General features: G+C 40.9%; 1 protein-coding gene across 1 annotated transcript in view; it reads right to left on the reverse strand.

The window, feature by feature from the left end:
* The window catches only part of MAP3K15 (mitogen-activated protein kinase kinase kinase 15), a 268377-nt gene that overhangs the window by 97728 nt on the left and 143297 nt on the right, over positions 1-27352 (reverse strand). Inside the window, exons 7-8 of the mRNA XM_073616468.1 lie at positions 5082-5252; positions 172-284 (exon numbers count right to left, since the gene is read on the reverse strand). Coding sequence (XP_073472569.1) covers positions 172-284; positions 5082-5252 — 284 coding nt within the window. The remainder of the gene's footprint in view (positions 1-171; positions 285-5081; positions 5253-27352) is intronic.

The raw sequence follows: 27352 nt of genomic DNA on the forward strand, positions 1-27352 counted from the left end.
CAAAGGAAAATGGATCCTTTTTGTTTTTAAATGCACCATATGAATGCATACATGTATGACATTTAAGCATTATTTTTTTTTACACAGGATCACAGTGGAGATAACCAGCTGTTTTTCCTTCAAACTCATTAGCATCAACAGCACAAATGTTTTAATAAGTCAAAAATTTACCAATTTTCCGTAGTTCTATAGATGTTTCAAACTGCTGTCCGGCAACAATAAGTAAAACAGCGAGATTAATTCCAGAATACAAGGATGGCTGGAGCTCAAAACCTTTGCGATACCTGGTAGGAATAATGTTCTTATTCAGTAGTTTTATCTTAACACGTGACAATATTTGAATAGCAATTTTTAAAACATAAAACGAGCACTGTGACACATTGCAAAAATTATACAATGTAAATTGTTTGTCTGAAAATTTAAATAATTATGTGAAAATGTAACAAATACTAAAGACCTGCTTGGCATCAGAGAGCTAAAAAATATTGGTACTTTATGGGTCAAGGGGTTGATGATGTGCCTGTCTGTTGATAATAGAATATTCATCACATACTGTAACGCTTTCTGCCAGGGAATATTGTATTTCATGTGTATTCAGATTTTATCGATTGGAGTAATAGTAAAGATACAATCCATAAGCATCTGTCAAAAAGGTTTACATTTCAAAAAAGGCTCAAGAACAGAATATTCATACATATATAATGGATATAAAAAAAGTCTACACACCCCCTGTTAAAATGTCAGGTTTCTGTGATGTAAAAAAAATGAGACAAAGGTAAATAATTTCAGGAAGTTTTCCGCCTTTAATGTGACCTATAAACTGTACAACTCAGTTGAACAACAAACTGAAATCTTTTAGGTGGAGGGAAGTAAAAACAAAAAACTAAAATAATATGGTTGCATAAGTGTGCACACCCTTAAAATAATACTTTGTTGAAGCACCTTTTGATTTTATTACAGCACTCAGTCTTTTTGGGTATGAGTCTATCAGCATGGCATATCTTCACTTGGCAATATTTGCCCACCCTTCTTTACAAAAACACTCCAAATCTGTCAGATTGCGAGGGTCTCTCCTGTGCACAGCCCTCTTCAGATCATCCTAAAGATTTTCAATCAAATTCAGGTCTGGGCTCTGGCTGGGCCATTCCAAAACTTTAATCTTCTTCTGGTGAAGCCATTCCTTTGCTGATTTGGATGTATGCTTTGGGTTGTTGTCATGCTGAAAGATGAAGTTCCTCTTCATGTTCAGATTTCTAGCAGAAGCCTGAAGGTTTTGTGCCAATATTGACTGGTATTTGGAACTGTTCATAATTCCTTCTACCTAGACTAAGGCCCCTGTTGCAGCTGAAGAAAAACAGCCCCCAAAAAAAGATGCTGCCACCACCATGCTTCACTGTGGGTATGGTGTTCTTTTGTTTATGTGCAGTGTTGTTTTTGCGCCAAACATATCTTTTGGAATTATGACCAAAAAGTTGAACCTTGGGTTCATCAGACCATAATACATTTTCCCACATGCTTTTGGGAGAAATCAGATGTATTTTTGCAAAATATAGCCAGGCTTGGATGTTTTTCTTCGTAAGAAAAGGCTTCCATCTTACCACTCTACCCCATAGCCCAGACATATTCCTGCAGCTCCTTTATTGGCAGCCTCCCTGACCAGTTTTCTTCTCATCTTTTCATCAATTTTGGAGGAACGTCCAGTTCTTGGTAATGTCACTGCTGTGCCGTATTTTCTCCACTGATGATGATGACTGTCTTCACTGTGTTCCATAGTATATCTATCTATTTCTATATCTATATTCCATAGTATATCTAATGCCTTGGAAATTCTTTTGTACCTTTCTCCTGACTGATACCTTTTAACAATGAGATCCCTGTGATGCTTTGGAAGCTCTCTGCGGACCATGGCTTTTGCTGTAGGATGCGACTAAGAAAATGTTAGGAAAGACCTACTAGAACAGCTGAACTTTATTTGTGGGTTAATCAGAGGCACTTTAAATGATGGCAGGTGTGTACTGACTCCTAGTTAACATGAATTTGAATGTGATTGCTTAATTCTGAAGACAGCTACATCTAAGAGGGTGTGCACACTTATGCAACCACATTATTTTAGGTTTTTATTTTTACTCCCCCCTAAAAGATTTCAGTTTATTTTTTAACTGAGTTGGACAGTTTATAGGTCACATTAAAGGTGGAAAAAATGAGACAAAGATAAATCATTTCAATTTATCTTTGTCTCATTTTTGTACATCACAGATATCTGACATTTTAACAGGGGTGTGTAGACTCTTTATATACACTGTATATTTTAAATGAAAGAGGGCTGTCCAACGTTCTGACCTTCCTGGGCCACATAAAATACACTAACAACAAGGATAACTGATGAGCAGAAAAAGTCAGGCAGATCATAATTTAACGATCACTGATATAGATAATGTACCTATCTGAGTAATAAAACTTCATTTTTTTAAAAATATTTGTTATTGTAAAACCAACGTGATATTAGACACTGTGGGAGGGAATTACAAAAACTAGTGCACACAAAAGCTGCTTCTAGGTTTTACTGTCAAAGCTTCATTGAACAAGCTGAATGTAGAAGATGATTGGTTACTATGCACAGCTGCACTAGAGCCTGTGTGCTCCAGTTTTAGTAAATCTCCCACTGTTTAGGATAAACGAATGCATCGATATCTGGTTTGATGGATGTAGTAGCAATTCTCAATGAATTTTCAAGGTGCTCATCAGATATTTTGGTTCTAATTTTGCTCTTCATGTGCTTCATCCCTGAAAATAGTTGCTCACAAATAGGTGCTGCCGAAAACTGATGACATGAATAAGGCATGATTGTGAAGAATGGGATGTTTTTCTTTGGAAAGATAACATTTATAAGAGTCCAGTAAAGAGACACTTTTACATTTCTATGTTTTTAATAGAAATTGTGAGACCATTGTCATACAAGGCAACTCCCCTAGTAAACAGCAGATAGTAAACTGCCCACAAGGGGACTTAAAACCATCATGCCAGACATAGAAAATATATGGGGAAGTCAGGAAGGGAACATAGGTTCAAGATAGATGGGAGAGAGATAAATTAGTAGGTTCATGGAGAACAACATAATAGGTGGGTGTAAGGGATCGGGGAAGAAAGTATGCAGAACAGGGAGGGGTGAAATAAGAGAAAGAAAAGAGTAAATGGAGAAGTAGAACAAGGAGCTGCACCCAACTCCCCCTGGCCAGGCAGGGTCCAGAAGATTTGGCTAGTGTTGAAGTAAATGTTTGTACAAGGATGAGATGAAGTCTGTAGAGTTCCTAAAATGAACCCCTCTAAAGGTATCCATTGGGTATTTCCCTGGAGAGAATCTGATTGATTTCCTATATGGATTAAATCTCCCATGCCCATTCTTATAGTGGGGGACTATCCATCTTGCACTAGTGCCCAACGATTGCGACATGAGCCAACACCAAGAAATGCCAGAGTAGGCCCCTCTTGATCTATCTATAACAGCATAGGGTTATGGAGAAATTGGTCCAACGTGTATCTAGAATAGAATCCACCCTGTGTAGGACTGTAGAGCTAAGATTCCAATAACAAACTTATAGTTACATTCTTGTGTTCCTGAAGAATGGACATTTTGGGAGCATTTTGAATTTTATTTAGTAATGGGCTGTAAGAAACCTACTGAGAAGAGGAAGGAGCCAAGGGATGACTTCATCATTATACTTCAGCTCCTTCATTGACCATAAGGGGGCAGGGATGTGACCCTGCCCACAACGTGTATCTAGAATAGATACCACCCGTGTATCTAGAATAGATACCACCAACGTGTATCTAGAATAGATACCACCAACGTGTATCTAGAATAGATACCACCCGTGTATCTAGAATAGAATCCACCCTGTGTAGGACTGTAGAGCTAAGATTCCAATAACAAACTTATAGTTACATTCTTGTGTTCCTGAAGACATGGACATTTTGGGAGCATTTTGAATTTTATTTAGTAATGGGCTGTAATAAACCTACTGAGAAGAGGAAGGAGCCAAGGGATGACTTCATCATTATACTTCAGCTCCTTCATTGACCATAAGGGGGCAGGGATGTGACCTATTTGTATTGCTCTAACTCCAGTAGAGATCACTGTGCTCGCTCCTCTCGCCTGTAGCTGGTCACTGGGGAAATCATGTTGGACCGGAGTGCCCCCTTCTATAGGGTAGTTAGTACAAGTGTTAAAAGGGGGTGGAAGCAGTTTTAAGCATAGTTAGTTCTAGCCAGGAATTCCACTTTAAAAACACTCTGGTGCATGGGAAACAAATGATCAAAGAATAAAGCCCCCTCAGGGTCATATGAAAAGATATACCACAGCAAACCATAGCACTCAAAGCTCCATATTTCTCCATTGTGTGAGAACAGATAAGCATAGGGTTGCCTTTACAAATGGTGTTATCATAGTCTGACAAAAAGGCCATGACAATAGGTTAAATCCTGAAACACGTTGCCTAGTGGGAGAGAAAAGGACTGTACCTGGTAGAACAGCCTGTACACCAAGGCAGGCTGTAGAAACACCAACTGCAGCACAGTTACAAGTGTTTTACTGCTTCATCTACATGTGAGTGCAACACCATTTTTTGTATTTAAAAAGAAAAAGTTTCTCATTTAATGCATTATTGTGGTTTTTAATGTGTTTAAAACACAACGACCTTGATAGCCATTAATGTGCTGAACGTCCTAATTTTATCATCTTCTAGCTATTAAACTTAACGCACTAGGGGTGTGCCCGATGTCCCTTCTTTTGTTTTTTGGTACAGTTTGGTTATTCCATACCATCTTCAACACTGGTGCTGGGACCATAAGTATATTCAAACTATCCACCACAGGTCATGGACGATACTGACTGATTTTATAAGTGAAACTGAGGAAGAAACTCGTAAGTGGTGAAAGGACATTTTTTATGTATTTATATAATTATTAACACGTCAGTATAAGTTTTATAGTGTACAGCATGTATCATTGATGCATTACTCCCCACCATTCGCACAAATACAGTAATTTCATACAGAATGCCAAACAAACAAAAAACTTCTTACCATTCAATGGCACTGTCTCTGCTCTTTGTATCCTTACAGTCAGAACCCAGAAACATGTCCTTGTATATCCGTCCACACAAGCAGAACATGTCAGGGGCTGGATGATCACAGGTCTGTAGCACTTGAAGCATCACATGAAGAGCTTTTTCCCGATCTCCAGTGTTATTTCTTCTGTAAGTATAATACAATGGAATAATTACACAGGTTAAGAAATGTAAGTGTTTGAAAAGCCGATGCATTTTGTTAGTGTTAGATAAAGTAGGATTGGTTAAATCCTCTATCAATTTAGTTATTGCTGTCTGTGCCCAGCTGGAGGCATGTACCTTCACTTCCTGTCCCGTAGATGAAACAACGAATGAGAGGAAATCCCTCCAGTTAATGGAATTCCAATCTTAGAGAGTTGTGCCAGAAAAAGGTGTCCTAATTGGAAGATTTTTACTCACCTTCTGCTCTGACAACAACTCAGTATTTTAGTATCTCCCACCGTTGCTACTACCGGCTATTACCCCTCCTGTATTTTTCAAGATTTTGTCCATTGGCCTTTTTTATCTGGCTGACGAGCCTTTGTATGAATACTAGGGATATAATGTAATGCCCCTTTTTTGCTGTATTCTCTCTTCTTGCTGAAGGATTTGTACAATGTTTAATTTTCTATGTCTATAAGTGCAAAAATTCCAATAAAAATATTGAAAATTTTAGGATTCCCCTTCACTTTCACTTTCTCGGTGACAAAGATCACCAGGACAAATAGAATGGTGAATTTCCACAGTGGGAAAACAGACAACAATAAAAAAATTGCCAAAGGGTCTAAGGCAGGCCAGAGATCATGTGATTTTAATTTCCTGCAACCACAAGTTGTAGGAAAGAAAATCGCTTGAAAGAAAATCACAACAGCCATCCCTGGCGGAAGAACATAGTGAGTGTTTCCAGCAGCTACAGTGGATGGCAATAATCGCATGCTGAAAATCTGACATGCTGGTTGTACCAAAGTCAATCGATGGATCAACTTGGGTACAATCAGCCTGCCCATAGTGTGTAGATGGTTAGAATCTCGGCCATCTTTACCCTTATTACCGTACTCTTACCCTATTTAATCTAAAACAGAACATACCCTTACACACACTTTTAGTGAAGGAATGCATTCAAGCAGCAATAAAATATTTTTAAACCATGTTGCCATCACAGTCACTGATGTATAACAGTCTCTGCCAATAAGAAACCCTTTGAGATATTTTCTCAATAAATATTTATGACACTTCCATTACTCCTAAGATTTTTGTATTTTTTTTAATTGACATTTCTATTAGCAGATTAAATAGCCTCTTTAAATAGGATTCAAATACATATTCAGAGGTTTGCCTTTTGAATGTAGAGTTGATTTTACACATGGCTTTTATGTCTGCTATCTAGTGATTACTGGAGAGCTGTGACAAATTTACAATGTGTAATGCAAAAGTTTAAGGGCTCTTTCACACGGTTTTCTGATCAGGTCCGTCTGAAAGGATCCATGCAGCTCTATGGGCAGGCGGATGTAAATGGACCTGTGACGGTTTACACCCACCTACCTTTGAGTCCATCAGAGACTGCTTTCATCTGACTGCCAACAGAGTTATCATGGGTTCATCAATGTCTGCCGGACACAAAATGAATGGACATGAATGTGTCAGGAACCATGAATCAGACGAAGACAGAAAATGCAGTTAAAAATCACACCTTTTAATATAATCGTAAAAAATGGTACAAATAGAAAACGCAGTCAAAACATAGCCAGGGTACGGTAGCAAAAGCGGGTAGTCAGAACAAGCCAGTAAATCTGGAAGCCAGAGATCAGCGTAGTCGGAGGCAGCAGACAGGATCAGGAACCAGAAGGAATGTCAGCCAAGAAAGTCTTCAACAGGAACACAGCAGAAAGTCTCTTAAAATGTTTGGCCAAGGCTAAGGCACAGGAGAAATGAATCAGGCAGTTTAAATAGCGAGAAGGGGTTGGCTGTAGGCTGGAGTGATTAGCAAGTAATGATCACCAGGTGAGCCACAGTGGAGAGATGAGTGCTGACTATTAACCGACAGCTGAGCAACCTGAGAGCTGAGAAGGGAGGGCTAAGAGTCTAGCCCTGACAGTACCCCCTCCTCAACGACCCCTCCCCCTCGGAGAGCCACCAGGTTTGAGGGGAAAAACGTTTATGGAAAGCATGGAGGAGGACAGGAGCATGTATGTCCGAGGATGAGACTCAAGAGCCTTCCTCTGGACCATACCCTTTCCAATAAACCAGGTACTGCATGCACCCATGGAACCTACGGGAATCATTGATCGATTGTATCTCATACTCTTCATGGTTTTCCACCTGAACTGGGCAAGGACGTGGTACCGAGGTGGTGAAGTGGTTGCACACCAAAGATTTTAATAAGGAGACATGAAATACATTTGAAATACGCATGTTAGAAAGAAGGTCTAATGCGTAAGCCACTGTGTTGATCCTACAGAGAATACGGAAAGGCCCAATAAACTGTGGTGCCAGTTTTGGTGAGGAAACACAAAGTCGGAGGTTACGAGGTGACAGCTAGACCCTTTCCCCAACCTGGTAGGAAGGCGCAGGTAGGCGTCTGCGGTCAGCATGGAGTTTGTACCTATCACTGGCACATCGCAAGGACTCTTGGACCTGCACCCAAGTGGAATAAAGATCACGGAGATGCTCCTCTATCGAAGAAATTCTTTTAGGAACGAATGAGTCAGGCAACATGGATGCTTGGAAACCAAAATTCGCCATAAACTGAGACAATCAGGAAGCAGTATTGACGGTACTATTGTGAGAAAACTCCGCCCGAGGTAAGAGGTCTGACCAGTTGTTATGGTGGCCGGAAATATAGCAATGTAGAAACTGCTCCAAGGCTTGCTTGTTTTGTTCTGCGGCCCCATTGGACTGCCGGGGATAGGCAGAGGAGAAGGAAAGCTGAATTCCCAACTGTGCACAAAAGGCTTGCCAGAACCTGGAGACAAACTGACTACCCTTATCGAAGATGATAACCTTGGGCAGCCCATGTAACCGAAAGATCTCTCAATCAAAAATGGATGCCAGTTCTTTGGATATGGGCAACTTTTGTGGAATACAATGTGACTTTTTTGAGAACCAGGCAACCACCATAAGAATAACTGATTCCCTGGGAGTTGGGTAACTCCACAATAAAATCAATGCACAGGTGGGTCCAAGGCCTCTCTCCGTTGAGTAAAGGCTGTAGAAGGCCCACTTAAAGGTGTTGTGGTGTATTACTCTAAGCACACTGAACAAGTGGCTACGAAGGCGGTCACATCAGCGTGGAGACCAGGCCACCAAAATTGTTAATAGCCCAAATTAGTTGATTCTTCCCTGGGGATCCAGCTGCCAGCTGCCTTAGGAGAATGGTAAGTCTGGAGCAAAGCAGTGGCAGGGATTCTTATGGACAAAGCAGCGGTCACCAGGTTTCTCGGGAGGACAATGCATCTGAGCGAGAATTCTATCACCCAGCGGTGAAGTGAGACTAGTACGAACAGTGGCCAGAATATGATCGGGAGGTATCACAGGAGCAGGAACCAACTCCATCTTGGAAGCGGAGGAAAACTGTTGCAATAATGCGTCTGCCCTTACATTCTTAGTACTGGGTAAGAATGATACTACGTAATTGAAGCTTGACAGAAAAAGAGCCCATCCCACCCTTCTGGGAAATAAGCGTTTAGCCTCAGACAAGAATGTGAGATTCTTATGGTCAGTCAAAATGAGGACCGGCACAGTGGTACCTGAGAGGAGATCCCTCCATTGTTTAAAAGCTAAGATGATAGCTAACAATTCTCTGTCCCCAATCACATAATTGCACTCTGCAGGAGACAATTTCTTAGAAAAGTAGCCACAAGGATGCATAGCGCTCTCAGAGGTAGGACGTTGAGACAGAAGGGCTCCTACTTCAGTCTTGGATGCATTAACCTCAATAATAAAGGGTAACGTAGAAACAGGATCTGCCAGCACAGGAGCTGAAACAAAGGCAACCTTGAGAGACTCAAAGACTTTAATGGAATCCAGACACCAATTCTTTGGGTTACCGTCCTTTCTGGTCATATCAGTCAGAAGTTTGACTAGAGAAAAGAAGTTATGGATACATTTCCGATAATAATTGGCAGAGCCAAGCAAATGTTGTAGCAGACGTAGACCTACGGGTCAAGGCCACTGTAGAACTGCAGATAATTTCTCTGGGTCCATCGAAAAACTGGCAGTAGAACTTACATAACCCAGAATTTTAACCTGTTCATGATGGAACTCGCACTTCTCCAACTTACAATACAGGTTATTGTCTCTCAACCTCTGTAGCACAGGGGGGACATCTGTGTGGTGGCTCTCTAGGGATTTGGAATATATGAGAATATTTTCAAGATAAACCACCACACAATGCTGAAACATATCTCAGAGGACATCGTTGATGAATTCCTGAAAAATCGCAGGGGCGTTGCAGAGACCAAAAGGTATTATGGGGTATTCATAATGTCCTGTTATTAAACACAGTTTTCCATTCGCCCTCCTTGATCCTCACGAGGTTGTATGCCCCTCTCAGATCGAGCTTCGTGAAAACCGTTGCTCTCTTGAGGCGGTAAAATAATTCCGTAATCAAAGGAATCGGATAGGCGTTTTTAATTGTAATGCAATTAAGACCCCTATAATCAATACAATGTCCCAGTTTACCACTTTTTTTCACAAAGAATAAGCCAGCACCAGCAGGAGATGAGGATTTGCGGATGAACCCTCGAGAAAGTGCGTCAGCTTTATCCTCTGAGACAGATACACCCGGCCACGAGGGGGCATGGCACCAGGTTGAAGGTCAATTGTGCAATCATACGAACTGTGTGGAGGCAAATTACCGGCTTGACCTTTGTTAAAGGCATTGCTAAATTTGTGGTACTCCTCTGGCAAGAAGGAGAGTAAAGAGGTGCTCAAGACCTTTGCCACTTTCCGAAAACATGATTTACTGCATTGTGGCGACCAGGAAAGAATCTCAGCATGAAGCCAATCAAAAAAGGGGTTGTGCCTTTGTAACCAAGGATAACCAATAACCACCGGGTAATGAGATGACGAAATTACTTGAAATTGGATTATCTCATGGTGACGAGCCCCTATGGCCATGGTCAATGGAGCGGTCCCACCTGGGCAGGCTGTAGAGGTCTCCTATCAGTAGCCTCAATGACAAGTGGAGTGGCACGAAGCTGCAGTGACATTGAGTGCTTAGACACAAAGGCACTATCTATGAACAGGCCTGCAGCCCCAGAGTCGACTAAAGCCTGTGTCTCGATGGACGACTCAAACCAAGAAAGGGTAACCGGAACTAAGGGCTTATCCTTCAGGATAACTGGGGATGTAACAACGCCACCTAAGGTCTGTCCCCTACAGGATCTCAAGGTGCAGGCGTTTCCTGGACGGGTACAACAAGACATCAAAAAGTGACCTGCCTGGCCACAATAAAGGCACAATCTCTCCCTCCTCCTAAAGGCCCTCTCATCTGCAGAGACATTTCGCTTCACTGACCAACTCGGTACCAGGAAGCATTGGAGGTGAGGGAGGCAAGGGTGGGACTGCAAAGCTCGGAGCCAAATGTACAGGAGGCTTCTGCAAGCGCTCCTTAAAGAGGGAGTCCCGCAAAATTTTTTTTTTTAAAGTAAGCAGCTACAAATACTGCAGTTGCTGACTTTTAAAACAAGGATACTCACCTGTCCCCGAATCCAGCGGTGTCGGCACCCGAGGCCGAATCGTCCCTCCGTCCTTGGCATCTGCCGCCGCCATTCTCTGTGTGGGAATCAGGAAGTGAAGCGGTGCGGCTTCACTTCCCGATTCCCTACTGTACATGCGCGAGTCATGCTAACTGGTTGCCGCTATCTCCTGGGACCCGTGTGTGTCCCAGCAGACAGCACGACGGGACAAGAAGAGGCATAGACTCCCGTGGGAGTCTATGCCGTAAGTGGGTGCAAATACCTGTCTTAGACAGGTATCTGCACCCCCTCCCCCCTGAAAGGTGCCAAATGTGACATCGGAGGGGGGAGGGTCCTGAAAAGCGGAGGTTCCATTTTTGTGTGAACCTCCGCTTTAAAGTAAGGTCTCTCTCGGAGTCTGGAGTCAATCAGAATGGCAAACGCAATCAACTTCTCCAGATCCGTAGGTATGTCTCGGGCTGCTATTTCATCTTTGATGTCATCCGAGAAACCATGAGAAAAAGCAGCCACCAGGGCCTCATTGTTTAAAGCGACCTCTGCTGCCAGAGAACAGAATTCAATGGCGTAATCGGCAATCGCTCTCGTACTCTGATGGACATGAGGCTCTTGGCAGCATAAGTACAGCGTGCGAGAACATCAAATACCCTTTTAAAGGAAACAACAAACTCAGGGTAACTCAGGACAATAAGTTTTTGCATCTCCCATATAGGGTTTGCTCAGGCCAAGGCTTTATCAGAAAGCAAAGAAATATTGAAGCCTAATTTGATTCTGTCTGTGGGCAATGCCCGGGGCAGCATCTCAAAGTATATCCCAACCTGGTTAAGAAACCCTCTGCATTTAACTGGATTGCCCCCAAATCGATGGGGAAGCAGAGCGGAACCAGACATACCTCTCATAGAGGTAATATTCGAGGCGGGTGCATGCACAGAGACTGGAGCAGCAGCAGGGATGGCCTGCAACACATGTTGTACCGGAACAGCCACAGTGAGAGGATCCAGGTGAGAGGTGCGAATCAGGAGTGTCTGTAACGCTATGGCAAACTGATTCATGTGGTGATACTGCTCATCCAATCTGGAAAAAATATTACCACTATGTGAACTGCCTGCATCTTCTGAATTCATAGCCTTCACCTACTGTCAGGAACCATGAATCAGACGGAGACAGAAAATGCAGTTAAAATTACACCTTTTAATATAATGGTAAAAAATGGTACAAATAGAAAATGTGGTCAAAACATAGCCAGGGTACAGTAGCCAAAGCGGGTAGTCAGAACAAGCCAGTAAATCTGGAAGCCAGAGATCAGCATAGTTGGAGGCAGCAGACAGGATCAGGAACCAGAAGGGACTTCAGCCAGGCAAGTCTTCAACAGGAACACAGCAGAGAGTCTCTTGATATGTTTGACCGAGGCAAAGGCACAGGAGAAATGAACCAGGCAGTTTAAATAGCCAGAAGGGGCTGGCTGTAGGCTGGAGTGACAAGCAGGAAATGAGCCACAGTGGAACAATAAGTGCTGGCAATTAACTAACAGCTGAGCAACCTGAGAGCTAAGAATGGAGGGCTGAGAGCCCAGCCCTGACAGAATGTGAAAAAAACTAACATCCACTCTGTACAGCTCTGATTCAGCAGGTGATCCACTCATAGATACCCTCCCTGCTGATTGGAGCAGACCCGCTCCATGAGAGAGAACTCTTAGGGTTAAAGTGGATATAGAAGGTTTTTACCTTAAAATCGTACCATGCTTTGCATTAAGGTAAAAAACCTTCTGGGTGCAGCTTCCCCTCCCCCTTCAGCCCTCCCTTATACTTGCCTCAGCCTCATCTTGATCCAGAGATGTACATGAGAGCAGCGGCTCTCCCGGGTCTCTCTCTCCTCATTGGTTTACACAGCAGCAGGAGCCCTGCTGCTGTCAATCATAGCTAGTGAGTCAATGAAGAGAGAGCGGTGGTGGGGCTGAGCCATGCTCTGTGTGTAAATGGACCATTTATATGATTGTGCCTCAGGAGCAATCCTGTTTGAGTGCCCTTATAGCAAGAGGCTTGCTATTGGGGCACTAAGTAGGGGGACGAGCCAAGATTGCCGACGGGGGACCCAAAAAGAAGAGGATCGGGTCTGCTTTGTACAAAGCACGTAAGTGTAACATGTTTGTTACTTTTCTTTTTTTTTTTTAATTACAAACTTTAGAATCACTTTAAAGTGATTGTAAAGTCTCTTTTTTTCCTATAAAAAATTATACTTACCTGCACTGTTGCAGAGGATTTGCACAGAGCAGCCCTGAATCTCCTCTTTTCGGGTCCCTTTTCTGTGATCCTGGCCCCCTCCCCTCTTGTTCAGTGCCCCCACAGCAAGCAGCTTGCTATGGGGACACTCCAGCCGAGTCACAGCTCCGTGTGTCCATTCAGGCATGGAGCTCCAACTGCCTCTCACCACTGATTGGCTAGCTGTCTTTAATTGACAGCAGTGGCAGCCAATGCTGCCGCTGCTGTGTCTCAGCCAATCAGGAGAGAGAATCTTGGAAGGCTGAGACACTCGTGGACATCGCTGGACAAAGAGGGACCTCAGGTTAGTATTAGGGGTGCTGAGGGGGGCTGCTGCACACAGTAGGCTTTTTATCTTAATGCATAGAATGCATTAAGATAAACAACCTTCTGCCTTTACAACCCCTTTAAGGAAGGGTCAAGGTTAGCTTTAGTGTTAGCTTGTCACGGTATATAGGCTAATACTATTTTCTAAACTTTTTTTTGACAGATTTACCAAGATGTGCTGTATACCTTTCTTTTTGAAACCGTAATCCTGCAATAGGTAGATAAGTGCACACTGAAAAACAGTTTTGGGTGTCCCAGCCCCTTATCAGGTTCACTACAGTCTAAACAAGAAAGGTGTGCAGAACTTCTTTGTAACTATATTGGTAGAGCATGCTTGCTGCTTGCACTCCATTTCTATCTAATCATGCACATGTGCTGTTCACAACAGCTTTGATATAACGTCATATATATAACACCATATATATTCTCTTTCTATTACCTTACAAAATGAACACTTAAAACCATGACTATCATACTAACAATAGCAAACATTTTATTTTAATGAGAATCTTTGTTGTAAAGTGCAAACACAGTGGAACAAAGGATGAAAAGCTTACCCAGCTGTTAAAAGGGTAATATGCCGGCTGCTAATGCACTGCGCTTCCTAGTGTTTAAAAGGTGCTGCATGTTTGAGAAGAAAAGAGTCAGCACCATTGTGTGTTGTCACTGGGGCGGTTTTACCATGATAACCCTGCTTCTGCATTTACAAACAGATAAAATTTGTATTTACCTCGTAGTCTGCATTAATTAAAACTTCCACCCGCCAGCCACACGAAAAGGTCACTGTACAGTGAATGGAGGCAAAGGGATTTGTAAGTGAAAAGCAAACACATTTCCTAAGCTTAAAAGCCACTTGGTAGGCGTGCTGGTAATCAGTACAGGATTTGGAAAGTTTACTGATCAGTTTTCAGATCGGATTATGATTTTTTTTCATCTCCTGGTATCCATGAATAAGCTAATGTACAGTAGAAAGAATCTATGTGTTTGTTCTGTAAGCACTGCTAGCCAAAGCCAGCTGCTTCCAGTAAACTTTGTGTTACACATACTGGCAGGGACGACTTATGCAATGCAAGCCGTTTCACAGCAGCATGACCATGTGTGCTCGCCGGAAATGAATCAGAAAATAACAGGCAGACACTTCTTCAGTATGTTATTTTTTACCCCAGAGTTAGGCCTCAGGGACAAACATTTTGCAACAAGCTATTCTGCAATCATTTTTGTAACAGTTTTTGGTTTGCTCTGTTAAAAGAACTAATTCTGGGACACAAACTACCCATAAATTAAAGGAGCTCTCCAGATAAAATTGAAGATGAAGATGAAGTCTTGAGGGAATCTACAAGTTTACATGTTTAGCTTTCCTAAGCAATTCCTGTAGTACACCAGTCCAGACAGTTTATTGTATTGAATGGGCTAGGCAGGGGGGCTAGGAAAATTCTTCCATAAACAGGAACTTATATTTTAAATTATGCAAACGTAGAGTTATCCTTTAAGGTTTGGGTTTAAAAGGTTAAAGCAGAGCTCCACCCAAAATGGGAAGCTCTGCTTATTTGCTTGGGTGAGAACCTCCTTCCAGGAGCCAGGGCATAGAAAATGGGTCGTGGATGGCTATTCCAGAAGGACAATGACCCAAAACACATGACCAAGGCAACAAATCCCATAGAAAATATGTGGAGGGAGCTGAAGATTCAAGTTACCAAACGTCAGCTTCTAAAACCTTAATGACTTGGAAAGGCTCTGCAAAGAGGAGTGGGACAAAATTCCTCTTGAGATGTGTGCAAACCTGGTGGCCAACCACAAGAAATGTCTGACCTCTGTGATTGCCAACAAGGGTTTTGCCACCAAATACTAAGTCATGTTTTGTGAAGGGGTCAAATACTTATATCACTCACTAAAATGCAAATCGATTTAAAACTTTTTTTGAAATGCCTTTTTCTTGATTTGTTTGTTGTTATTCTGTCTCTCACAGTTAAAATAAACCTACCAAAATAAACCTACCATTAAAATTAGAGTGATCATTTCTTTGTCAGTGGGCAAACGCACAAAATCAGCAGGGTATCAAATATATTTTCCCCTCACTGTACATTAGAGTACCCCCAATCTGGATAAAGGAGAACAGGGCCACCACTGGACAGACGCATCTGGGAGGAGTGTTAGATGGACTAACAGAAGATACACTAAATTGAAGCCAAAGTCCAGCTCACACTTTATAAGCAGTTACAGCAACATTTTTTTTTTTTTTTTTTTAGGATAAAGGTTTTCCCAAATAAATAACAGCTGATCCATTGTAAGCATCCCTAAACATGGGTTTGTCTCAAACCTTTAAATACTACATCAGATGAAAAGCTTGTTCTGTTGAAAGAAAAAAACAGATTTACGTGCCAGATCACCAGGGGAAAATAAAGGAAAGAAAGCCTAAAAAGAAAACGAATACAGCCATCACATCTAAGAATTGGTAAGCTGCAATATAATACATGTTTGCTCTTGGTAATAATCCTTTAAGATACTGATATTCCATGCATTAAAAAAAGTTTTTTTTTTTTTCAATAACTACATAGCTGCATCTGTTGATGGGAAATTATTTCTTTATATGCCTACTTCTAGATTTCAGCTTTTAGTTTTAGGGTTACAGAAAGGTGAAAGTTAGATGTTAGGTTATGATATTAGAAGAAGGTTAGGGTCAAGGCATAGGAAGGAGTAGTCGGTTCCCTGGTTTTCAATGTCAAAAGATCTGATATTTACCTATGCACCCCCTGAATGTGCATTGGAGGACCTGTCTACCCAAAAGAAATATCTGAGTTGAATGCTGCCTGAGCATGTGTTAGTTTAATGCAGCGCCTTTCAGATTGAATGGTTCCCCAATGCACTTTACCAATGACTTGTGTTGCAATGCTGTGTGCAACCAATAATGACATCTGCTTTAACACGCTGCAGTGGTGTGAAATGGCCACTAATTTCCCTAATTTCTCAGGAACTCCAGCAGCAAGATTTCCTTATGACCCATGGGGGTGGATTTACTAAAGGCAAATAGACTGTGCACTCTGCACGTGCAGTTGCTCCAAATCTTAGTAAATGAGCAGAAGCTTTGCTGACTTCCACCATAAAATCACATGCATGCAAAAATGCATTTTTTTAAAATAATTTCCTTGCAGGTGATTGGGTATTTGCAAAGTGAAGCTTCGCCTCATTTACTAAGCTCTGGAGCAACAGCCTATTGGCATTTAGTAAATCAACCCCATGGCGTCTTGGAATATCACTCTGCTTCCTGCAGTTGAAAACTCATTCTGCCTTCTATAGTAATCATAATACAATATAAAAGTCCAAAAGAGATGTTTTGAATAGATGGACCATTAACAGCCCCTAACACATATGAGAACACATATGCTATATAGGCGCATTTCATAAAATTAAAATATCATCAAAAAGTTAATTTATTTCTTTTAATTTTGATGATTATGGCTTACAGCTAGTGAAAACCCAAAATTCAGTATCTCATAAAATTAGAATATTACATAAGACCAATAACAAAAAGGATTTTTAATACAGAAATGTTGGCTTACTGAAAAGTATGTCTATGTACAGTATAATATGCACTCAATACTTGGCCTGGGCTCCTTTTGTATGAAATACTACATCAATGCGGCGTGGCATGGAGGTGATCAGCCTGTGGCACTGCTGAGGAGTTATGGAAGCCCAGGTTGCTTTGATATCGGCCTTCAGCTCATCTGCATTGTTGGATCTGATGTCTCTCATCTTCCTGTTGACAATACCCAACAGATTCTCTATGGGGTTTAGAGTCAGGCGAGTTTGCTGGTCAATCAAGCACAGCGATACCATGATCATTAAACCAGGTATTACTACTTTTGGCAGTGTGGGCAGGTGCCAGGTCCTGCTGGAAAATGAAATCAGCATCTCCATAAAGCTGGTCAGCAGAGGGAAGCATGAAGTGCTCTATAATTTCCTGATAAGAGGGCTGCGCTGACTTCGGACTTGATAAAACACAGTGGACCAACACCAGCAGATGACATGGCTCCCCAAATCATCACAGACTGTGTAAAATTTTGCATTTCATTTGGAAATCAAGGTCCCAGAGTCTGGAGGAAGAGTAGAGAGGCACAGAGTCCAAGTTGCATGAGGTCCAGTGTGAAGTTTCTACAGTCAGTGATGATCCGGGGAACCATTCATCTGCTGGTTTTTGCATGTTCATTTTGATCTACAGCAGTGTTTCTCAATTCCAATCCTCAAGGCGCACCAACAGGTCATGTTTTCAGGATTTCCCTCAGATGAAACAGCGGTGGTAATTACTAAGGCAGTGAAACTGATCAAATCACCTGTGCAAAATAATGGAAGGCCTGAAAACATGACCTGTTGATGCGTCTTAAGGACTAGAATTGAGAAACACTGGTCTACAGTGAAATACATTTAAAAAATGCTTCTGTAGCTAACTGGAGTAAGCAAAATCAATGTAAGCGCAAGAACAGAATGTTCACATATAGTATTCAATAACAGGATTAATTACTTGGCTTAAGGCACAATGTTTATTAGACTCTGAAGGACCCTTTAGTTTAATTATTACTATCTGGGAATAAATTATGCTTAAAAAAAGACTGTAAAGTAGATAAATAGCTTTGTATGTCGTATGCAACCTTTAGCGCAAAAAAAAAATGAAGTCAGCGCACCAAGCAGACTTTATAGTTCACATGCATTTTGTTATATATTTTCAACATCAATACAAGTTCAACATACAGTACATCTTGCACAAAACATACACAATATCACAATTGCTAAACTAAACATAAACCACAATTCGCATCATATAGTTAGCAGATATTGTAAACTTCCTGTACAAAAATTGTTACTATAAGTTACCATACACAAGGTTTGAATAAGCAGGACACTGGGTGAATGATGAAAGACTGAATGTTTCAGGGAGCAGGTCACCTTTATCTAAGTCAATGCCCACCTGCAACCTTAGTCTCATGACATTTTCCCTGCTGGGTATAGGTAAACAATGCATCTGGTGACTGTACACATACACATTATATATAGCAAAATCTTATTTTTGAGTTTTTCTGCCAAACAGTCAGACATTTATGAATTCCCCCTAAATTTCCAACCCAATAAATATTTGCTTAGATATCAGTCAGAAGCAATAGACGATTGGGTCATTTGATGGCCTCATTGGTACATATAAGTGCGCACCTCTGCAGAGAGGATTCATTGTAGATATTTTGTACCTATAATCAGAACATGTATGGATTTTGCCAGAACTCAAAACCAAACTGTTATATGCTCAGGTACTCTTCTCGTAGGATGGAAGTTGCAAGGAGTGCATCATACAATTAATGAGTATGCATGTGTAGCTTTTATGGTCCATTGTTCTTTAAACAAAATGGATAAATAACAGGCTATTACTGCAAATGACATATCTGTTGCAAATTGTTTTTTTGAGACAATTTCCTGAGCAGCTAAACAGGTCATGAAAGGAATCTTGAGGGCCTATGTACACCGTCCCTAACTGAGAAATACAGTATATCTTCAGTGTACATATACACAAGCTAGAAAGGCCCAATTACACTTTTGCGTACATAATAATACACTTTCATTTGTCTACACATGGTACAAGAATTGGTGACAATATAAAGATAGCCTCCCTGGCGGTTTTCCCGAGTGTGGCTCGGGGTTAAAATTCAGTACCATTAGCGGTAACCCCGAGCCACACTCGGGATCGCATTGCAGGATCCTGGGGCGGCGTTACTTACCTTGTCCCCGGGATCCTGCGATGTCACCCGCAGTGTCCGAGGGCTCTGTCCTCCTCCGAAGCCTCTCCGTGCCAGGCTCCGTTCCCTGCGAGCGGCGCGACGCACGGGGGCGGAGCCTGGCGGCAAATTCAAAAAAATGTCAAAAGCATAACACATACGGTACTGTAATCTTACAGATTACAGTACTGTATGAAATGATTTCACATCCCTTTTGTCCCCAGTGCTTTGTCCCATGCCCTGCATGCAATTTTACATGATATACACTGTTCTTTCTGCCTGGAAACTGGAGATTGTCCATAGCAACCAAAAAGTGTCCCTTTACGTCAAAAGTGGCTTTAGACCAGCTAGAAAACAGCGATAGTAAATTAGAACACTTGCAGAATTGAGCGATAGTGAATTGTGGGGAAATTTATTTTATTACTATTTTTTTTTTTTAATTATTTATTTTTATTTATTATATTATAATTTATGTTTTTGTGTTTCAAACTTTATCATACCCGGGATATCTACTAGACTCTGGTTTGGACAGATTTAAGTGTGTTATTGTTAAGATTTACAGACCTACAATATAAAACGCCAAATTTCCATGCAAAATAATGGTACCGCTTTCAGCACCTAAAATCCGAAATAATCATACCGCCAGGGAGGTTAATGACACCCCAAACACAGGTAGCAAACGCAGTGCGTTTTCCTGCACCGGATTGCACCAGATCACAAGGTACAAAAGGACCATGTGATCTGGTTGCGGTGCAGTGCAAAAAATATGTATGTACTTCTTTAATGCAATGTGGTGCGATTTCAGCCCATTCAAAATGAATGGGGTCAAATTGCACCGCACTGCAATCCTCTCGCTGTAGACAGATTTCCTCTCAATTGCTGTTGTCTCTTCCCAATGGAACAAAGACAGCAAGAAAAACCTACATGTGAATCTATATCTATATATACTGTATTAGGGCTGCAACTAATGATTATTTTCATAATCGATTAGTTGGCCGATTATTGTTTCGATTAATCGGTTATTAACCTTTAAAAAAAATTGTGGTGTATAATTTAGTTAATATGTACAGTTTAAAAAAAAGGCTATTTATTCTTAAATATCTCCATGTAGTGGTAAATATAAATATAAAATGTAAATAACCAACTATATGATTAGGGAGCAAAATCTCTAATCCACTCTGAGAATAACAGAATATACTCTATATACTATTAGAGGATATATAGACTGTACATACTATTATAGGAGATATACACTGTACATACTATTAGAGGAAATATACTGTATATACTATTAGAGGAGATATATACTGTATATACTATTAAAGGGTGAATCTGGTAAATATCATCAGACTCCGAGATCAAATTTTTTATTTAAAAAAACGATGTCTTCCTTAAAAAAAAATGTCATTTTAAGAACTTTCTTTCGATTTTCGAATCGTTATTGGGGTGAAATCAACGTTCATTTTCAACCACAGTGACAGGGAAATTTGCAAATGATAGAAAACTTCTTGGTGAAAGAAATTTTCAGACAGTGCATGTGGTTTTCGTTCAGAAATGATATTTATTTTAAAAACAGAATGTTAAAAAACAAGTGAAAATTTCAAACATTCTTTCATTCAGCGAATGTACAAAGATTTTTCTTCTAAATATTCTCGTCTGAAAATTGATCTGTGAGGCCAGCATAAGGCTCGGTTCACGCCTATGTAGTTTGCTTTTGATCTGTTTCTGCAGTGCTTTTTGCTGTGCGTTTTGATTTTTGCGTACGTGATTTTGCTGCAATTTTGCGTTTTTGCATTTTTTTGGACCAATTTGTTGTTGGAGAGATAAAAAAAAAACACAAATTGCTGCAAAAACACATTACATGCTTTTCTGCAGCTTCTCCATTTAAGTATATTGAACCAAAAAAGCACCGTTTTGCAAAAAAAAATGTCCCTGACCCTTTCCAAATACGCAGCGGCTGAAAAAAGCGTAGATGTGAACGTGTCCCATAGGAAACCGTGTAAATGAACTGTAGTGCGTTTCTGCAAAAAACACCAAAAAACACATAGATGTAAACCAGGTCTAAGACGTTTAGTAACATAATGGGGTTAAAAAAAAACTTAGCCCTTTATAGTACAATAAAAGCAGATAATTGCTACTGTAAGGGGTTCATTTTTTTTTACTGTAGAACTGTGAAAGTAATATTTACAGTAGCAATTATTTGCTCTTTTTGTACTATAAAGGGCTCATTTTAGTTTTTTTTTTTAACCCCGTTATGTTACTGGCCGATCGATTATAAAAATAGTAAGCGATTTATTTCATAATCGATTAGTTGACGATTAATCGATTAGTTGTTTCAGCCCTATACTGTATATCTATCTATCTATCTATCTATCTATCTATCTATCTATCTATCTATATATATGTATGTCTATTATGTCTGTTATGTTATAAAATATATTTACATTATACATATAAAAATAGCTGTAAAGATAAAATATCTACCACATTTTCCATTCCAGTGACAATTTAAAACAAACACTGAGAAAAAATTGGGTTCTATGCTATAATATAATGCTACAATACATGCTATATTACATATCTATTGTATATATATATATATATACTGTATATACAGAATCTCACAAAAGTGAGGACACCCCTCACATTTTTGTAAATATTTTTTATATCTTTTCATGTGACATCAATGACACTTTGCTACAATGTAAAGTAGTGAGTGTACAGCTTGAATAACAGTGTAAATTTGCTGTCTCCTCAAAATAACTCAACACACAGCCATTAATGTCTAAACTGCTGGCAACAAAAGTGAGTACACCCCTAGGTGAAAATGTCTAAATTGGGCCCAATTAGCCATTTTCCCTCCCTGATGTCATGTGACTCGTTAGTGTTACAAAGTCTCAGGTGTGAATGGGGAGCAGGTGTGTTAAATTTGGTGTTGTTGCTCTCACTCTCTCATACTGGTCACTGGAAGTTCAACATGGCACCTCATGGTAAAGAACTCTCTGAGAATCTGAAAAAAAAGAATTGATGCACAAGAAAGCCTGCAAACAGTTTGCTAAAACAAGCAGCCTAAGAACATGTATTACTGGAACCATGTCCTGTGGTCTGATGAGACCAAGATAAACTTATTTGGTTCAGATGGTGTCAAGCATGTGTGGCGGCAATCAAGTGAGGAGTACAAAGACAAGTGTGACTTGCCTACAGTCAAGCATGGTGGTGGGAGTGTCATGGTCTGGGGCTGCATGAGTGCTGCCGCAACTGGGGAGCTACATTTCATTGAGGGAACCATGAATGCCAACATGTACTGTGACATACTGAAGCAGAGCATGATCCCCTTCTTTTCGGAGACTGGGCCGGAGGGCAGTACTCCAACATGATAACAACCCCAAACACACCTCCAAAACGACCACTGCCTTGCTAAAGAAGCTGAGGGTAAAGATGATGGACTGGCCAAGCATGTCTCCAGACCTAAACCCTATTGAGCATCTGTGGGGCATCCTCAAATGAAAGGTGGAGGAGCGCAGGGTCTCTAACATCCACCAGCTTTGTGATGTCGTCATGGAGGAGTGGAAGAGGACTCCAGTGGCAACCTGTGAAGCTCTGGTGAACTCCATGCCCAAGAGGGTTAAGGTAGTGCTGGAAAATAATGGTGGCCACACAAAATATTTGGGGCCCAGTTTGGACATTTCCACTTAGGGGTGTACTCACTTTTGTTGCCAGCAGTTTAGACATTAAGGCTGTGTGTTGTGTTATTTTGAGGGGACAGCAAATTTACACTGTTATACAAACTGTACACTCACTACTTTACATTGTAGAAAAGTGTCATTTCTTCAGTGTCGTCATATGAAAAGATATAATAAAATATTTTTAAAAATGTGAGGGGTGTACTCACTTTTGAGAGATGCAGTGACCGGCGAAACTGGTTAGGCTTCATCTCCTTGTCCACCTTGTCCATCTTGTGTGACTGGAGGATATGAACATTTGCTCATGCTTGGTGGACCTCACTGGAAATTGGCACCATTACCGGCACTGAGGACTTTTCCTTCCATCATCATCCCATCAGTATCCATTTACTTTTTCTCAACTTGGGACTTTATGCTTTGGTCCATGCACGGTCTTCCACGGACCAGGAATGTCAGCTTGTATGCATATTCTGGCTATCAAACTAAGGCTCGCAACAGTGAAAGGGAGGCTGCAGGACATTGCGTTGAATTCAATCCTTGGCGTTCCATGCCACACACACATTGTGATTGCACCTTCCAACCCTGCATGCCTCCTCTAGACCACTGTTGACCTAGTGTGCCCCCCCCCCCCTTATACCTCAGCATCTCCCTTTCTGGATACACCAAGGAACCAACACGCACCACAGCATGCCAGTGTGCCTCTCTCCCAGGATCCAAGTCTGATCTTCCTAGGATCTATCTCCTAATGGGAGCCGACCTAGCATCACGTTCTATCCACATGCATGCAATTTTACATTTCTTTTTCTTATTGCTGCTCAGAATTGAGGATTGAGGACATTGTATATTCATATTCCTTGCTATATATATATATTATTGTCACTGGATGGGGCAAGTATGGTGGACATTGAGTTTTTATCACAGTATGACTGACACGTTGAGAATGACTCAGTTTTATTATTGGCTATTCCATTTATGTGTTTTTGATACAATAACATTTTGACTCTATATATTTGCACAGTGGGCTGTCATTTTCCATTTCTTTCCTTTATGCCCCCTTTTACCCATTGGAGTTGGTCGAGCCCAAGCAGGGTTTTCATCCAATCCTTTTCCTACTCCCCCCCTTTTTGCAGTTTCAAAGTGTATAGGTGCTTTTTTATACATGCATTTATAGCTAGCACTACCAGGGATTTGCATCTTGCGGGATCCTTATTTTTAGTTTTCAGTAAATGTGGTCCTTACATCTCAAACAGTTACAAACCTGTGGAACAAAATAAAAAGCATCCGTGTGGGACATCTCAGCATGGTATAGGTGTGTGGGTGGGGGGGGACATTACAGCACACCTTATATTGATCATAGTTTGCACAAATAAAAAAATATTCTGTTTTTGATTAAGTTGATCGCCTCATTTACAGAGTAGAAGCCCTCCCAACTTTAGAAATAAAACTAGTGATATTTACAGCAGCCATGCCACTGGTGACTATAACGTTCTGTTTAGATCTGAGATCTGTTGACCTGGCCTGTCATGGCTAGTAATCATATTTTACTCTGCTGTGTTAGCATGGAATAATGTATGTTCATCTTATTGTAGGTGAATCTACCTGCTGAGCCCAGTCGGAGAACAATGGTGTAGTGTGGAGCAGGTGCCATGATGCTCTTTTGTTTACTCAAAAACAGCTGTTACAAAAGCTTCAAAAATTTGATCCCTTATCATTTAAATGCAATTTCCTGAGTTAATGAGATACTGAGCAGGTGTCTCCACCCACCCCTACCCCTATTACATACACTTATTTTAAATTGTATTCATGACATCTATGATAACACACAGAACTTTTAAATCAGTTTCAACAAATCGAATCCCAACCCCAACACTACCTGCCTGCAGTTTGCATGTTCTCCCTGTGCCTGTGTGGGTTTTCTGCAGGTACTCCACTTTCCTTCCACACTCCATAGACATGCTGGTAGGTTAATATACTCTTATCTAAATTGGCCGTAGTATGTGTATGTATGAATGTAAGTTAAGAACCTTAGATTGTAAGCTCCTTGAGGGCAGGGACTGATGTGAATGTACAATGTACACTACTGTGCAAAAGTCTTAGGAAGTTGTGAAAAAATGCTGTAAATTAAGAATACTTTCAGAAGTGATAAAGTGTTACTAAACCCACAACAGTAAAATCAGTCTGTATATGCAGTAAAGAATGCTTGTTATACTCACTGTGGAACCTGTGGGGTTAATCCTCTGCACTGTGTAAAAATTATGTTTGAGTCTGTCTTCTCTGATCCTCCCCTCCCAAGAGGCTAGGGACAAGCTGCACATGCTCAGTTTGATGTGCATTGCTAGAGCATTCTTTTTTTTTCTTGGGAAGGTGCATGTGATCAGCACAGGGCCAATCAGCACTGTCCAGACAGAGCGTGAGGGGTCCTGCAGCCTTATGGGACAGTCAGAGCAGAATGAAAACTCCTCCTACTAGCTTTAACCAGACACTGATAGAAGTCATAAGTCTGCTATATACTGCTGATAAGAAAGGGTATTTAGCAGGTTATATTTACTAAAATACTGTAATTGTATTTCCATGTTCTGTGTACTGTGGGAAACCAGATATAGTGAAAGCAGCGTCCTGGGTTTAGTAACACTTTAATAGTTTATTTTTATCAATTAACAAAATGGAAAGTAAATGAACAGAAGAGAAATCCAAATCAAATCAATATTTGGCATGACCACCATTTGCCTTCATACAGCATTAGTTTTTCTAAGTAAATTTGCACACAGTTTTTGAAGGAACTCGGCAGGTAAGCTGTTCCAAACACCTTGGAGAACTAACCACAGATCTTCTGTGGATGTAGGCTGCCTCAAATCCTTCTGTCTCATCATGTAGTCCCAGACAGACATGATGATGTTGATGGTCTGTGAGGCCAAACCATCATTTCCAGGACTCCTTGTTTTTCTTTATGCTGAAAATAGTTCTTAATGACATTGGCTGTATATTCGGGGTCATTGTTCTGCTGCAGAATACATATAGGTCCAATCACAAACCTCCCTGACGATATGACATGATGGATAAGTATCTACCTGTATTTCTCAGCATTGAGGACACCATTGATCCTGACCAAATCTCCAACTCCATTTGCAGAAATGCAGCCCCAAACTTGCAAGGAACCTTCCCCATGCTTCACTGTTGCCTGTACCCATTATTGTACTCCAGCCTCCTGCTACAGCCAAATATTTTGACTCATCAGTCCAGAGTACCTGTTGCCATTTTCTGCACCCCAGTCCTATGTTTTGTGAATAGTTGAGTCGCTTAGCCTTTTTTACACGTGGAAGGTATGGCTTTTTTGCTGCAATTCTTCCATGAAGACCACTTCTGGCCAGACTTCTCCGGACAGTAGATGAGTGTACCTGGGTCCCACTGGTTTCTACCAGTTCTGTGCTGATGGCACTACTGGACATCTTCCAATGTCAAAGGGAATTAAGCATGATTTGTCTTTCATCTGCTGCATTTAGTTTCCTTGGCTGACCACTGCTTCTACGGTTCTCACCTTTGTCTGTTTCTTTGAGCTTTTTCAAAAGAGCTTGAACAGAACATCTTGAAACCCCTGCTTTGAAAAGATTGCCTGGGAGAGACTGCTGATGCAGTATAACTACCTTGTGTCTGTAACCTCAGTCTTGCCATGGTGTATGAACTGTGACATGAAACTGTCTTCCATAACCTCACCTTAGCAGCAGAGTTTGGCTGTTCCTCGCCCAGTTTAAAGCCTCCTACACAACTGTTTGTGTCTCAGTTAATGACTGCATTTCAACCTACATATGAAACTGATGATCATTAGCACTTTCTTGGTTTAATTGGTTAATCATGCACTAGACTCTAATCCTACAAAATCCCAGACTTTGTGTAATTGTACAAAGTGTTAAAGTGTAAGAATTGATGCTGGTTTGAAGTCAAAGAGTAGTCACACCAAATAATGATTTGATTAAGGCTAGGTTTCCACTAGTGCGTCCCCAAAGTCGCGCGATTTTGCCGCGATTTTTTACCGCGATTTTACCGCGACTTTTTACCGCGATTTAAAGCAATGCCTGTATCTATAGACCTCAAGTCGCATCAAAGTGGGACCAAAGTAGTGCAGGGACTACTTTGAAGTCGCTGCGACTTGAAGTCGCACAGATATGAACGGTACTCATTGGAAATCATGGGAAACAATTTGTCATGCGACTTTTCAGTCCCAAGTCGCATGAAAAGTCGCACTAGTGGAAACAGAGCCTTAGAGTCTGTTTTGTTTGCTCACTTTACATTTTGTAAACTAATAAAAATAAACAATTAAAATATATATTATTATTATTATTGAAAGCGTTCTTACTTTACAGCATTTCTTCACACCGGCCTAAAACTTTTGCACAGTACTGTATATGTAAACTGTTGCGTATATTGTTGGTGCTATATAAGAACCTCAAATAAAAAAAATTAAAAGTAAATTTTAAAAAAAGCAGCACAAAGGTAAGATCTCTCATTTGAAGAGGAGCCATAAGTGGCTCTA

Source organism: Aquarana catesbeiana, linkage group LG02 (assembly GCF_042186555.1).
Source record: "Aquarana catesbeiana isolate 2022-GZ linkage group LG02, ASM4218655v1, whole genome shotgun sequence".
NCBI classification, from domain to species: Eukaryota; Metazoa; Chordata; class Amphibia; order Anura; family Ranidae; genus Aquarana; species Aquarana catesbeiana.